This window comes from Arabidopsis thaliana, chromosome 2 (genome assembly GCF_000001735.4).
Source record: "Arabidopsis thaliana chromosome 2, partial sequence".
Lineage (NCBI taxonomy): Eukaryota > Viridiplantae > Streptophyta > Magnoliopsida > Brassicales > Brassicaceae > Arabidopsis > Arabidopsis thaliana.
The window spans coordinates 9,994,905-10,010,721 of record NC_003071.7 but is presented as its reverse complement, the minus strand read 5'-3'; the positions used below and the strand labels follow the sequence as shown (position 1 = coordinate 10,010,721).

The window sequence follows — 15,817 nt, the reverse complement described above, 5'->3', positions numbered from 1 at the left end:
CCACATATTCATAAAAGAAAAATTGTGATTACAAATTTTTCTTTTATTTTAATCACAATTTTTCTTTTAGAAGTTGATTAACTATTTCTCCACAGAGATTCTTTTTCTTTTGAAATCTTTTTCAAGTGTAGAATATACGGAAACTCTATAGTCACTAGTGTCCAAACAATAAACCACTCCAACACATGCATGACTCATACTCAAACGAGGGTCTCCCTTGGGGAAGAAGGAGAGTCTTCAGGTTACAAGAGTTGCATATCCATATCTGTTGTACAAGATTGAAAAAGTTGGATTTAATTTTTTTTATTTAACAGATGTTTTCCCTAATTTAGCTTTTTTATAATATAATTAATATATCTAACAAAAATTAGAATTTTCTCAACTAAATGTAATCTCTTAAATCATATATATAATAGAAAAAAATTCATATATTCCAATAATATTACACATATTTCAAAACAACTACATGGTTAAAATGCACATAACTTAATGTTGACCAACTATATTAACTTACTATATCATATTTTTCTCAATCAATATATATATATATATTTTACCATATCTTTGAAAATTGCAAGTTTACTTTATTTGTTATCATATATAACGAGCAGAAAACATGCCACCAGAGACAATCCAAATGACAAATTTTAACAAGTTTTGTACAATTTTATGTCTCTTTTGTTTTATTTATATCCTTTAAAACATTGAAATCAAAATAACTAAAAAACTAGAAAACATAATGAGAGATATCTCATAGTGAAATTGAATTTCACCCTCATGATTTTGATAAAATGGATTCACTTACCAACCTTGCTGGTTGCATGTGTAGAAAAACACTTTAGTCTATTCACCATCGCCTAGTTATTGATTTTTTTTTTGTCCTCCGTTAGTCTATTATTTTTCGGTTTTTATGTTATCATTTAAGAAAAGAATAAAAATCAAATAACCCCAAATTCAATAACGACCATATGTTAGAAGAAAAAAAAACTAAATGGGCCAAGTGTGTAAGGCCCATTTCCAGCCCAATACATTAGAAACGTTACTCTTAGTTCCTCCTCACAGAACGAGGGATCATCTCTTGTGTCCCTTTTGTGGCACAAATAATCTGCAAAACCACTTTAGAGTCTTTATATCCCTTTTCACTTAATGATTTGTGTTAAGACAAATTTACCCTTATAATTTATTTTGAATAATAATTAATATTTGTAGAAAACATTTTGAAACCAAAAAAAAACAAAAAACGAAAAAAGAAAAAAAAAAAAGCTCGAACACGAGCGAGCTCGACTTCTTCTTCGGGATTCTTCCTCCGGCGAGCTCCGGCGAGCCGCATTGTCGTTTTTCTCCTCCTGCAAGCTGCATCAATCTACTAAGTCCAGGTATGGAGAGAGCTTCAAAAGCTTTGAATTACATATTTTGAGGATGTTGAGATTCAATCCAATTAGATTTGGGTTATTGTGTTTTAGCACCTACATTAGAAGTTTAAGTATAGATTTAGGCTTCATTTGGTCTGTTAATGGGTAAGCAATTGATTTCACATGCTGATTCATACTAAATTGAACTCAAATCGAATATTTGTTCTTGTCGCGAAAATAATACTGGTCGAACTAGCTATAGTAGTACCGTTATTTATATAGATAATATGTTTAAATAGCACCAGTATTACTTAGACACGTAGTATTTCATATATGTAATAGTATTACTCACACATGTAATATTTCAGAATTAGTACTAGTATTACTGACAATGTACTAGAATCGGTAATACTAGTAATATTGACTGAGTATGTGTATTGTTTTGGCAGATTACAATGAAAGAGAATGTGATCATATATTTTAAATTCCAAGGTCGCATGTATAATGTGATGATGAAGACATTAGGGGAGAAGATTACTTTCTCAATGTTAGAAGATAGGCTAATGACGAAGCTTGGATTAGATGGAAATAAGGTAAAATTGCATATGAGGTACAATCCACGGTTGTTCGGAGTAGAGGAAGAAATGAACGTTTGTGATGATGAGGATGTCTGTGTTTATGTAACATCCGCAAAAAATAACCGGAGAAGTGTTTTGGTTGTGGAGGAGATCTCTAAACCGCCCGAGCCGGAGCAATTGCCCGAGCAATTGTCTAGAGTTGGTAATAGTTCTGTTGGTAAGAACTATACGGAGTTGAATTCAGAGGAGGATGAAATGAGAGTGGATGATGGTGCACTCATCGTCTTATTAGAAGAGGAACAAGGAACTCAACATCAACTTGAGGCAATAGTGGAGGATCACGGGACTCAAGAAGATGAAACACGCTATGATGAGTCTATGGATAATTCTGATAGGGGGGAACAGTATGTTGAGTCGCCACCTGCTGTAGAACCGGGTATGTTTAAAAAAGAATGGGAAGACGGAATTGGGTTGACCTTACGTCAAGAATTTCCTAACAAGGCGGCATTGCACGAGGTGGTGGATAGAGCTGCATTTGCTAACAGTTTTGGTTATGTGATTAAGAAGTCGGATAAGGAGCGCTATGTCCTAAAGTGTGCCAAAGAGAGCTGTTCTTGGCGTTTACGAGCGTCCAATATTAGTACTACTGATATATTCTCGATTAGAAGGTACAATAAGATGCATAGTTGCACTCGGCTAAGTAAAGGTAGTAGTAGGCTCAGGAAAAGAAAAGGCAACCCCCAATTAGTCGCAGCTCTCCTTCATGATCATTTTCCGGGACAGTTGGAAACTCCGGTTCCAAGTATCATCATGGAGCTAGTTCAGACGAAATTAGGTGTGAAAGTATCATACTCGACAGCGCTAAGGGGGAAATATCATGCGATTTATGATTTAAAAGGTAGCCCGGAAGAAAGCTACAAGGATATCAATTGTTATTTATACATGTTGAAGAAGGTAAATGATGGTACAGTTACTTATCTGAAATTGGATGAGAATGATAAATTTCAGTACGTATTCGTAGCTTTGGGAGCTAGCATTGAAGGTTTTAGAGTGATGAGGAAAGTTTTAATTGTGGATGCAACACATTTGAAGAACGGCTATGGCGGAGTGCTAGTGTTTGCCTCGGCTCAAGATCCTAACCGTCACCATTACATCATAGCGTTTGCCGTACTCGACGGTGAGAATGATGCTAGTTGGGAGTGGTTTTTCGAGAAGCTAAAAACGGTTGTACCCGATACTTCGGAATTGGTTTTCATGACGGACAGAAATGCAAGCCTCATAAAGGCCATACGGAACGTGTATACCGCGGCTCATCACGGGTATTGTATTTGGCATTTGTCCCAAAATGTGAAAGGTCATGCTACTCACACCAACCGAGACGTACTCGCATGGAAGTTTCAGGAGTTAAGTCGGGTCTACGTCGTGGCGGACTTCAACCGAGCGTATGACGGGTTTAAGTTGAGATATCCTAAGGCGACCAAGTATTTAGAGGATACAACCGTGAAAGAAAAATGGGCAAGGTGTTGTTTTCCCGGAGAAAGATACAACTTAGACACAAGCAATTGTGTGGAATCTTTGAACAATGTGTTTAAAAACGCAAGGAAATACTCGTTAATACCAATGGTTGATGCGATCATCAAAAAAATCTCCGGGTGGTTTAATGAACATCGGATGGAAGCCGCGTCTGGATCCTTAGAAAATAAGATGGTGCCTTTGGTCGAGAATTATTTGCATGATTTGTGGGTTTTTGCCGAGAAGCTGAAAGTGGTGGAGCTAAACTCATTCGAGCGTGAATATGTAGTCACATGCGACAAAGGAATAGATTATACGGTGAGCTTGCTTTTGAAAACTTGCAGTTGCAAGGTTTTCGATATCCAAAAATATCCTTGTATTCATGCATTAGCCGCTTTCATTAACATTATGGATGATGAAGATCGGAGAAGAGGTTTGGAGTTACATGATTTGGTTACAAAATATTATTGGGCGGAGTTGTGGGCATTGGCCTATTATAGGACTATTTATCTTGTTCCGGATAGGTCGCAGTGGGAAGTACCAGATGAAGTAAAGGCGTTGAAGATAGTTCCGCTGTCTAAAAAACCGAAGAAAGGAAGGAAAAAAATGCTAAGGTTTCCATCAACCGGGGAAAAACGGCCAAAACGACAAAGGACGCAAAACAAAAGGCGTCCAAGGCAATCGTGTCAATGGTTATTATTTGGGAATACGCCTATATGAGTTTTTAACTTTGTTTCTGCAGTGATTTGTTGTTTTTATGGTATGGACTTATTATGTAATACTGTATTTCCCCTTCTGTAATACTATGTCTGTTTCTATTGTTTTTTTGTAATACTGGTTATAACAAGTAATATCATGTCTGTTTCTGTCGAATTTGAAGTCATATTAGTACTACTGGTAATACTAAGTTGGTGTTATGGAGTTCGAATTTGTTTACCTCAAACCTCAATGAAAATGAATACAGTGAGTTTTTAACAGATAAAAATGTATTATTAATCATTTATACTTAATTAAGTTAGAAATTTTAATATTAAAATTTTTAACTTATCTTTAGTAGACTCAATACAACATATCCCTTATACTTTTAAGCTCACTTTTAATATTATCACCAACTTAAAATGAAAAATTCATATTACTACATATATTTAATTTATAATTGCACAAAATATTTTAACCTCTATATTGATAAAGTTCCATCCAGTGTACTACTAAATAAACAAATTGTAAATATAGGAAATACTGCTAAACATGAAAAACATGGAAAGTAATACTATTTGAGAAATTGGCACTACCAAAACCTTAGGAAATACTATGCTGTAAAAAGGCTGCGCACATGTCAAAAATAACGGCGCACACGTGGGGAATTAATTTTTTTGGTTTTCCCCCAAAATTTTTGGCGCCTAACAAATTTTGAGATTCCCTCCAAAACCAAAAATTTCACTTTTTTCTTTTTCCTCTTTCTTTTTCGATCTCTTCTTACAACTTTCTTTCATCTCTCATCTCTCTTCTCCCTCATCTCTCTTCTCCCACATCTCTCATCTCTCTCTTCGACTCGAATTCTCTCACATCTCTCATCTTTCTTTCATCTTTCTACCATGGATAGACTGTGTGAGAGAGACCCCTACTACGATGATATGAAAGTGGCGAAGAGAGCCATTGACCAAATGGAAATGGTTGCGATGATGGAAGGGATTCCTAAGTTTTGTCCATGTGGTGGTAGCATTGTCGAGACGCGAAAGGATGAAAAGAGATACTATCAATGCGAGAAGTTTAAGGTATGTTGATGTAGAGCACAAGTTTTTCAAGTTTGTGTAGATCTAGATCTAGATATATTTGGTATTTCAGAGTATTTCCCGTTTTGGTAATACTGCCTAGAACGAGTAATACTCCACAAGTTCTTCTAGTTTTTGTAGCTCGAGATCTGTATTTGATAAATATTTGGTACTTTGTAGGATGATAGAACTGATTGTATGCACATCCGTAAACTTTGGGATAAGGCTATGGAAGAAGAGGTGAGTAGCTTAAGGGAGAGTGTTGATTACAATCGGAAGAAAGTTCTAAATCATGAGTATCTCATAGAAGAAATGCAAAAAGAATTGAAAGTCCACCGTGCAGAGATTGTGAACGTGAGCAAAGTGGTATTCCGTAATCCTATGGATCCAAAGAAGTAATGTGTTATCCTATTGTTCCTTAATCTTATTGTTAATTTGCTTGGAAGACTTTCCCTATGCTTTGTAAGACTTCTCTTTGATTGGTAATACTATGGTTGTTCAGTTTGGTATTTCCCGTATTTCAGTTAACAATATCATAAGACATCCTAATAGATTAATTGAATCCAAACATAGTTTTACGAGTACTTGCGAAATCCTAAAACAAAGTCAAAGTACAAGAAATCAAAATACAAATCCGGAGAAGTTACACGAATAGTTTTCACATGTTACTAGACCTTGCACGGGTTGAACGGGTCACTCGTTTGGGCACAACAGTAGCAGCCGCATTTTCCTTGATTGTTGATTCCTCCTCATCTGGTGGGTTCTGAAACATCTGCATTGTTAATTTAGTTAAACCTTAGTATTACGCGATATTACCAATTATGGAACAGTATATCCGGTATTACCCAGATTTACCTTGGCTTTCATCTCATCCATAAATGCTTCGAACGTTGCTTGTTTTTCCTCCATTTCCATAAGCGCCAACAAAGCTTCATTCAGCTTGTCATTGATGGAATGGAGCTTCTCCATTACATCAACTAACGTCGGGTCTCCCGGTCCAACAGCTGTGGGAACTTCCTCTTCATTTGGGGCTTCCATTCGTGCATGCACATCCTCGTTGTACACCTCCTCAAATCTAATTTCACGCCCTTGACCAAGACGCTTCATCCAACTATCAACTACAACATCGTGCTTATCAACATCATCCTCTACTCCCGTGATTTCAGCCAAAAGGGGTACTTCTTCAGCCTTCTCTCTAATTATACTCTCAATGACCTATGGAAATAATAAACAATGAAATATTAGAAAGAAATAAATTCATATTTGCTCATATTTGCTCAAGGAATTATAGGAAATACTAACCTCAGTTGTTCCGAGTACATGGTTGATTTGCTCAAGGGTAAACCCTTTCATCTCGGTTCTCTTGAAACTCACCTTGCACATCCTTGGACAACCGGCATGTGAACCCTCTTTTTCTTCTATGAATCTTTCCCTAAGTGATGGAATGGCCTCAAATGCTAAAAACTACACAAAACACATGAAATTTAATTGTTAGCTTCAATTACGAAAATGTAACAAGGATAAAACAAAAGACTTACCTCAAGCGGCACACAGAATCCGGGAACAGGCCATGGTGACTGAGTGTTCGGGACGACACCGTTAAAATGATCCAATGTGTGTGAGATCGATTTTAACATGTACTCAAATGAATATCTCCCCCATGGAAATGTCTTACAAAACGTAAGATCACTTGCAGCCCTAACACAGAAATCATCAATTGGACTAGCCCTTTCTCCAGTCTTAGTAGGCACGGCAATGATGCTTGTTAGAAAATAGAGGACCGCCATCCGCAACCTATCCTTTGATCTAGCCGGTTCCATCTCCATTAGCTTGGTTTTCACGTCTTCACGTCTAATTACCCCGGTTTTGAAGTACCTGTTGGCGAAGTTCATATTACCAGCACTCTGATAATTAGCTGGATAAGCCTTGCAGTTGAAACCAGAGATCAAAGCATGCTCCCTAATACCATAGCGGATGGGAACTCCATTAACAACGAACCAAACCTCCTTCTTCTTCTCAATAGATGCCGTTCGAAGAAAAAGCATCCACATCCCCATTAACTTGTGGGTATATCCGGAAGGCAGGTGGTAGATGTGCTTGAAACTCGGATGCTCCATAAAATAATTCTTTTCAACATTCGTTAGAGGATGTTCCAAGTCAGCGAAGGTCTTCAACACCTCCGAGATATAACACCTCGTTGCTAACTTCATCTTCTTGGTATACTCCGACGCCGGGAAGTACATACCAAGTGGCTGCATTGCCATCGCTTCCTCCATATCCTGAAAGAAACAAACATTCATTTATATATCACTCAATTGTAAATAGTACTGCCACATTATTACTCTGTATTTCCAAAAAGTATTCCCCGTAATTACCAGTATTACACAGATACTCCTATTCATATATCACTCAATTGTAAATAGTACTGCCACATTATTACTTTGTATTTCCTAAAAGTATTCCCCGTAATTACCAGTATTACACAGATACTCCTATTTTACTATATAGTATTGCTCAAAGTTACTAGTACTAACTACTGATAAATCACAATTGTAGTATTACTATAAGGTATTACCCACATCCGCCAATATTACCTAAATATCAACATAGCATTTCCCAATGTTACTAGTACTGTCCACATTTCACAATTGCATTATTACCCAATTAGATCGGTATTACGAAATGGAATACTTACCACATTTGCGATGTCCTCGGCTATGGTCCTCTCCTCCACGGGTTTTTCCACTTGGACTATCACGTCCTCGTTTCTCTCGTCCTAAATATCAACATAGCATTTCCCAATGTTACTAGTACTGTCCACATTTCACAATTGCATTATTACCCAATTAGATCGGTATTACGAAATGGAATACTTACCACATTTGCGATGTCCTCGTCTATGGTCCTCTCCTCCACGGGTTTTTCCACTTGGACTATCACGTCCTCGTCTCTCTCGTCCTCGTCTCCCTCATCCTCCACAGACTTTTCCACATTGACGTCCTCGTCGCTCGCGGAGCTCCTCTCCTCCTCCTCCTCGATAACGGCTAGGCCGTCATCTTGTCTCTCCGCCTCTTCCACGGGATTAGCACACGCGACTTCTTTGTTTGTCTCCGTCTCCTCTGAATCGGAATCGGAGCCCAAGGTTTGGCTACTACTCCCTGATTCTTCTTTTTCACTTCCTTCTTCTTTTTCATTTTCATCTTCCACCTCATCAGTTTGCATATTCTCTTGAGTTTCTTCAGCCGGAATATGCTTCAGAGCATCATAAAACGTAGAATCATCAAGCATCGGGCTCTCCGTCGTTGGAGCCGTCGTTGGAGCCGTTGTCGTTGGAGCCGCTGTCGTTGCCATCGCCGTCGCAGTCGTTTGTGCCGTCGCAGTCGTCTTCGCCGTCGCCTGAACCTTCGCTTTCTTCGCCGGCGCCTGAACCTTCTCTTTCTTCGCCGGCGCCTGAACCTTCTCTTTCTTCGCCGGCGCCTGAACCTTCGCTTTCTTCGCCGGCACCTTCTCCTTCACTTTCTCAGCCGGCGCCTTAACTTTCTCTGTCTTCGCTGGCGCCGGCGCTTCTATCTCCTTTCTTTTCCCTTGACCTCCTCCACGCGTCTTAGGCGGCATGACTGATTTCGAATCGGAAATAGAACGGAAATACTGGTGAAAGCAAGAAGAACGATCGATTAAATTTAAAGAAATAGGGAATGTTGCAGTTGAAACGGTTACTAAGGAGAAGAAGTCAAAAAATCGAAAACGGTTACTAAGGAGAAGAAGTCAAAAAATCTCTCTTCGAATTGGGAAATCCCTGGAAATATTAGGGTTTTTTTATTTGATTTTCAAATAAAGAGTAAAGGTGGTTCGGATGGTTTGGTTCGGAAACGAACCATGGTTTTTCTGGTAATTAATAGGTTCGGATGGAGATATACTAGTAATATCCATATATTTCGAATTAAAAAAAAAACAAAAATTATTTCAGTTTTTTACAAGGATTTTTTGGCTTTCTCTTTACAAAAAAGGGACTGGCCAGACGATTATTCTCACAGAACCGAGTTAGTAGTTACAGAGAAGGAAGAAGAAGTAGAAAACGCAAAACCTTCCCTAAAACCCTAAGAACTCTGATGCATTCAACGAATCAAAGCTCTCGACTTTTTCAATACCCATGTAAATCAACATCAACCCAATATCCAATCTTCATTTTCCCCAAATTTTCGTCAAGAAAATTCGTCAAGTCTCTGAGAACTTCCATTGATTACAAGCAAGAAGGAGCTTCAAAAGAAGACCTCGTAGTACCCAGTAACGTAGCTCGTCGTCTTCCAATTATAATCAAAAAGTCTGGCAAAGTTTCTAGGTACTTCATCAAAGGAGATTCCTTGGAGCTGCTATGTGTTGATGAAGAAGAAGATGATTCGACGTCGTTTTGCCTTGGCCTCGATGATGGTTTCTGGAAATTGATAAGACTTACTTCTTCAGCTGCAAAAGACTTCTTTTTACCGAAACAAGTCAGTGACAATTATATAAGTTATGTCAAATGGAAGTTTTTGCACAGAGTTTTCAGCTCTGCTTTACAAGTTCTTGCCACTCAGGTAACATTGACACAGTTCTAGACTTGAACTTGGACTTTTGTTTGTTACAAATTTTGAGTTGTTTTTGTTGCTTCAGGCAATGTTTAGAGCAATAGGAATTGGACAATCTCGGTCACTAGCTTCATCTGCTGCTTTTAACTGGATTTTGAAAGATGGACTTGGAAGGTTAAGTAGATGTATATACACTGCTAGTCTTGCTTCTGCTTTTGACACTAATTTGAAGGTATTTTACTTCACTAAATTATAGTTCTTGAAACTTTGGAGATTTTTTGTTACTCATATACTCTTAGGATTTTGCTAAATCAAGAGAGTTAGGTTCTCGACGTCTGTACTCTTCAGTCTAAGCATTGGAGTTGAGTTAATGACTCCAGTATTCCCTCAGTACTTCCTTTTGCTAGCTTCCATCGCTAACATCGCTAAACAGATTAGCCTGTCGTGCTACTTAGCAACCGGTGTAAGGTTTCCTATTTGTTATTTTTCCTTATGACTTAAGTGTTTTGTTTTATGCTTGGTGTTTTGGTTTGATAGCCAATGTTTTGACATTGTATAGTCAGCTGTACATCGAAGCTTTGCTGTAGCGGATAACCTTGGTGAAGTCTCTGCAAAGGCACAGGTTTCATTAACGAACCTACTCGAGCTTTTCTATCATTTGTATCACACACATGGCTTGATTTTATTTGTGACTTTTCAGATTCAAACTGTTTGTTTTGATAACCTTGGTCTCCTACTGGCGGTTCTTCTAAATATGCTATTCCAACACAACCAAAGGTTAGCTCAATCTAGTACCGTTGAGAGTTACTTTATCTGTGAGATTTGTCTCTGAATCCTCTGACTTGCTTTATGTACTAGACTGCAGGCATGTCTACCTTTTGTTCTATATCCGATTTTCTCCACGTTTGATCTCCTTGGCATTTATCAAGGGCTCAAGCATATCAATCTGCAAACTTTGACCAAGGTAGTTTTTTGTTATCTCGGTAACTAGACTCGAACAATGGAGACTACTTTATGTTGTTATAAGTTTTTCTTTTCCTTATCAGGATAGGCTTGAAATTATTCTGGAAAGATGGATTGAATTTAGGCAAGTACCTTCCCCTGCCGAAGTGAGTGAAGAGGAAGGAATTGGCCTTTTAGGGAGTAGAGGTGAAAAACAAGAAAACGTCTTCAGGCTATTCACTTTCCAGACATTGTTGATAAGCTGAATCCTTCATATGTTCTTTGTAGGTAGCAAACGGGTTTGGCCCATCAGAATCGGATGCTTAGATCCTAAGGCCCAGATTCCTACACTATCGATGATGGCCATGCAATCACTCTGCAGTGATGATGGTTACTTCATAACCATGGAACTTTCCTCCCAAGGTTTCAGAAGAATACCAAAAGTGAGTTTCATGTTTGCTACTAATATGTCCTCATGATTCTGTGGTTTGATCCTCAACACTTGTAAAATATTTAGTCGGGCATCGTTATTTGTCTGCGCGAAGGAGCCAACAGTGTAGACGTTATCACGAGTTTGTTACAGGTAAGGGACTCAACTGAATATCATCAATTTAGTAAGTTCATAGTAGTTAACTGATAACACATTTTGGTGATATGTTCAGACATGTTACATACGTAAATCCCTTGGAGCCAATAGAACCAAGAGAAGCTATTTATCGTTTTCAGACTTGACGCTACAAGATTGGACCTTGCTCACTAGAGAGAGTAAGCGAGCTGCTCGAGATGATAATATCGCACTGAACAAACAAATGCAAGAACAAGGTTGGATCGTAAAGAATGTCTTGTTGAGTGCAGAAGAGCAGATTAGATACATTTTTGACAAAAACCAATTGTAACATAAAAGAAGAATCGGTTAAATTGTAACAGTTTTAGTACACCGAGATTGGTTTGTAAACTGATGCTTGAGTACTCTGTTAATACAATCTACGTGGCAATCTATACACAAGAAAGTTGTTACCATATACATTAGACTCTTTTGTTGACTGTGAAAAACATCAATTTGAGAAGGAACTTGGCTCAGTGCTATACATAGAGTATTCACTCATGCAGATGTTTGTTCTCTCCTCACTCCATTTCAGTATCTCCATAGCTAACTTCAGCGACGAATCAACACTGTTTGGGTCCAAACTTTTGCTTGAAGAAACAAACAGCTTTTTCCCGGTCAAGGAAGAGTAAAACCGCTTGAACTTAACCGCCATGAAGTGGAAGGCAAGCTGACCCAAAGTGGGGTTACCGTTGTTGGAACCACGGTGACGACTGACCACGGGATTGAAGTCTTGGAACCACTCGCAGCGTGCCAAAGGAACGCGTTCTACTTTTTCTTCCAAGAGATCGTACTTGTTGAGAATCAAGAGGAAGTCCATGTTCTCAAAGATGGGATGAGTGATAATGCTTTCAAAGAGTTTCTTTGTGAGTAACATCTTGTTGGTTCCATCTTCTGACACCTGGTCGTAGTCACTCATGGAAACAACAAACACAACCATTCCGACGTCTTCAAACATATCTATCCACTTGCAGTTTTCCCCGAGGCCTCTCGAGGGTACTCTAATTAACTGGTACCTGAAAGCACACAAGAAAATGTCTTCAAATGTTTTCGAACTGACTTGAATAACAATAAACAAAAAGGAAAATCAGAACTTACCTGAGCAGGGAATCATGGTGATCAGAAGGATCAAGATTCTCTTCTGATGCAGTCTGTGGAAATGAGAAATCGAGACAAGCTAGACCACTGGATGAAGTGACTCCTTCTGCATATAATATATCCAAATCTGATGGCTCGTAATCTGGTGTCAACACGTCAATAGCCTGAAGAACGGGAAAGCAGCTTCAAGATTAATAACTTACTGTAACGATTAACGAACAATGCAATGGAAAATTGAGAGCACAAGAGATAGTGAAGCACTTATTTACCCGCTCCAAGAAGTAACTAGCGACACTGGGAAGGAGTCCTAGCTCACTTCTCCGTTTGTATGTAGCTTGGATAGCTGCATCCCTCCATAACTCCTCAACTAGTGGCGCATACTCACGAGAGGCTGCAGGGAAAATGACCCCAAGATTTCCAGCAGCCATAGTCTTTAATAGCCAATCAGAAAATGCTTTAAGCCTCGGGCCAATGGAGTACATGGTGACGGTTTTGTCGTTGCTTTTCGCATCTCCTGCTCATACACATAAATCAAGTTAAGACTCAAATGGGATACATGTATATAAATTCATGATTGATCTGGTCCATAAACAAATTTCTCTCAGGAAACTGAATTTCAAGAATGAGTAGGAGTTGAAATATCTATGCACCTTCATCTGCAGGTATATTTTCAAGGACACACTGCTTCGTGTTCCTGAGAGCAAGAGCTTCTTCTTCAAACCGCTCCCGGCCCTCAAGAAGCATACCGAGATAACCATACACATTGGTCTGGATAATCACCTTTATGTTTTCACGCTCATCTTCCAAGAATGGTACGTCCTTATAAAGGATCTTTGCCTAAACGAGAAAGTAATTCAGTTGTGTAGATTTTAAGGCTTACGCTAACGAGCAGTACAACATACAGCAAAGAGACTCATACCTGCTTGAATATTGTGCTAGTTCCAGAACCACTGTTTCCAACCAAAAGAATTTTTTGCAAAGTCCTATGCTCAAGATGGTCCAGAATGCTTCTGCTATTTGCGCTATAGAGTTGTTCCCCAGAAGCATTCGCGGTAGATTTTGACGGTACAGGAAGTGACAATACAGCACAAAGTAACTTAGTCCCAGCCTGCAAAGCAGCAAAAAGTTTGCAATCTTTAAATCAAAGGGGAAAACACAATCGAATGGAATATAGATTTAATACGAAAACAACGAACCTTGCCCCATATGTATCCCTTGGTATTCTTCTGTCCTTCTTCTTGATACGATCCATCCTCGTTAACCCAAAAATGTGGGTTACCCGCACATTGAACTCCTGCCAACTGCAGCATTCGTAGCTCCACTTTTGTAATCTCCCGACCGTTTATGAAAACTTGAGTGTTTCCGTTGCTAGCTTCCGGACTAATAGGACCTCCAACATTCAGATGAGGACTAATTATCTGATAAGGCTTCTCTCCTTCCTGTAGAACCCCAACATCATATATATATATATAAGAAACAATAGAAACTAAGACACAAAACTCAAAAGAACAGTAAATATTCCTCACCTTTCCCCAAAGTCCAGACACTTTATCATACCAATAGTCCCCTGGTTTCAGCTTCTTAGGAGGATTAGAACAAGTCTGAAGTGTAACCAGCTCTTCAGGGTAAAGAGGTTGTCCATTAACATACACATACTCAGCTGGTAACTGATTAGCTTCACAAAACCTCTCAGTCTTCATAATCTGTTTAACCTCCAAATCATTAAGCAACCTCTTAAGCATCCTAGAGCATTTCCCTAAACTCCCTCGCTTCGATTCATCAATAGGAAAGCCAATACAAGTAACACATTTCCTTCCTTCAGGCATAGAACCCATAGCTCTAAGCACACAGCTATTACAATACTTAGCATCACAAACTAAACACACTTCCTTCTCCGTAAACCTACTCCCTTTAAAACACCGATAACAAGAACCCTTCTTACCTTTCGTCTGCGGCTGTTTCTTAACCGGTACAACCCGAACCCGCCTCAGGTTACTACAACTCTCCTCTTCCTCAAATCCATCATCAGAAGCAATACCCAAGAAAGTAACAACTGGTTGCTTCTTACCATCACCATTAGTCTCACTAACACAATCTCCAGTAACACGAGACGACGGGTAATCCATACTCAAAACTGACTCATTCGATTCCCAATCCGGTACTAACGGATTCGAAGACGACTCATTCAAGTCTAAACTCTCTTTCACTGAACAAGACCTCAACAATAACTCTCCAGAGCTACTCAATTCACAATCCTCACCATCACCACCTTCTTCTTCTTCTTCTTCCTCAGTATGTTCAATAACCGAAGTAGGAGAAACAGTGATTGAATCAGAAACCAATTCAAGCTGATTAGATCCACAATTAGCTATAACAGAAGTAGGAGAAACCGAATCTATCAGAAACTTTTTACTCTCTACTGATAAAATCGGTTGAATCACAGGGAAAGACATGTTATCGGAAATACAAACCGGAGAAACAACGGCGGCGACTGGGATTTTCTCGACGTTAATAGGAACAGCACAAGGGATATTGTATGATAATGGTGGACCATCGTATTCTTCAGCGAATAAACAACAATCATCTTCTTTCAATGGCATTTTCAAGAAGAAGAAGAAAAACCCTAGCTTTTGCTTCAGAACTAAGCAAACAAACACCAACAAGAACAGGTAAAAATACACAAAATCAAAGAAGAATCATTTTTTTAGGGTTCTTCTTGAGGAGCTTCTTCACAAGTGGGAGAGAGAACCAAAAGAAAAGGAGAATGGAGAAGAAGAAAGTGATTGAGAAAAAGATGAAGAAGAAAGAAAGAACCACTAGTAGCTGGAATCTTGTCCGATAATATTTTTTTGGTTTTAAGTTTGCTTTTTGGGAGGAAGAGAAAAACGTGGGACCCAGTTTAAGATGGGATTAGGGACAAAACCGAAATTGTCTTATTCGACGTCGTTACGAGATCGGAATTTGAGCTGTCTGATCACGTGGGATCCATGAACAGTAAAAACACTCTGAATTCTCTGATTTGGTCCGAAATTTACGGTGATATAAATATTGTTTTTGTTTTTTACTTCAGGGCTTGTGTATTTGTTGGGTTTCTGGTAAGCTTTGAAGTTGACATTTATATAAGCCCATTTGTGCATAATATTTGACTATGAGCTCATCAGTTTTTCATGGGACCATTAGCCCAGGAAGTTGCCCATATAGGCATAGCTACGGGAATATTTTCTGTGTGTGTGTGTCAGTGTGTGTCAGTGTGTGTCAAGGGGTCGAATTTTTGGATTATGGAATTTGTTTATGGTATGGAAACTTCGATTATTTTTGGATTGTTGGTGATCATATGATAAGTGATTGAACACTTGGAGCGAATCAAGTAAGGTTCATGTAGGTGTTTGGTGAC

At 38.8% G+C, this 15,817-nt stretch overlaps 2 protein-coding genes and 3 pseudogenes across 5 annotated transcripts; 3 read left to right on the top strand and 2 right to left on the bottom strand.

Moving 5' to 3' along the window:
- Window positions 1-1,807: 1,807 nt before the first annotated feature.
- On the top strand, window positions 1,808-4,162 carry AT2G23500 (annotated as a pseudogene; the record flags this gene model as incomplete). Its single annotated transcript has 1 exon — window positions 1,808-4,162.
- An 875-nt stretch (window positions 4,163-5,037) lies between these two features.
- Window positions 5,038-5,613, top strand: AT2G23490 (annotated as a pseudogene; the record flags this gene model as incomplete). Its single annotated transcript has 2 exons — window positions 5,038-5,217; window positions 5,395-5,613.
- A 420-nt stretch (window positions 5,614-6,033) lies between these two features.
- On the bottom strand, window positions 6,034-8,829 carry AT2G23480 (annotated as a pseudogene; the record flags this gene model as incomplete). Its single annotated transcript has 5 exons — window positions 6,034-6,429; window positions 6,517-6,678; window positions 6,753-7,493; window positions 7,910-7,990; window positions 8,092-8,829.
- A 383-nt stretch (window positions 8,830-9,212) lies between these two features.
- On the top strand, window positions 9,213-11,740 carry RUS4 (root UVB sensitive protein (Protein of unknown function, DUF647)). Its single transcript, NM_127911.4, has 10 exons — window positions 9,213-9,788; window positions 9,865-10,011; window positions 10,096-10,242; window positions 10,339-10,401; window positions 10,480-10,556; window positions 10,638-10,743; window positions 10,826-10,928; window positions 11,010-11,164; window positions 11,239-11,304; window positions 11,384-11,740. Exons 1-10 carry the CDS (start codon window positions 9,324-9,326, stop codon window positions 11,615-11,617), a joined length of 1,563 nt encoding a protein of 520 aa, NP_179928.2. The 5' UTR covers window positions 9,213-9,323; the 3' UTR covers window positions 11,618-11,740.
- Window positions 11,600-15,257, bottom strand: XLG1 (extra-large G-protein 1). The gene is made up of 7 exons (NM_127910.3): window positions 13,950-15,257; window positions 13,620-13,862; window positions 13,343-13,531; window positions 13,074-13,260; window positions 12,693-12,937; window positions 12,424-12,587; window positions 11,600-12,341 (listed from the first exon to the last, which is right to left on the bottom strand). The coding sequence occupies exons 1-7, from the start codon at window positions 15,021-15,023 to the stop codon at window positions 11,777-11,779; spliced, it is 2,667 nt and encodes an 888-aa protein (NP_565553.1). The 5' UTR covers window positions 15,024-15,257; the 3' UTR covers window positions 11,600-11,776.
- Window positions 15,258-15,817: the final 560 nt, after the last annotated feature.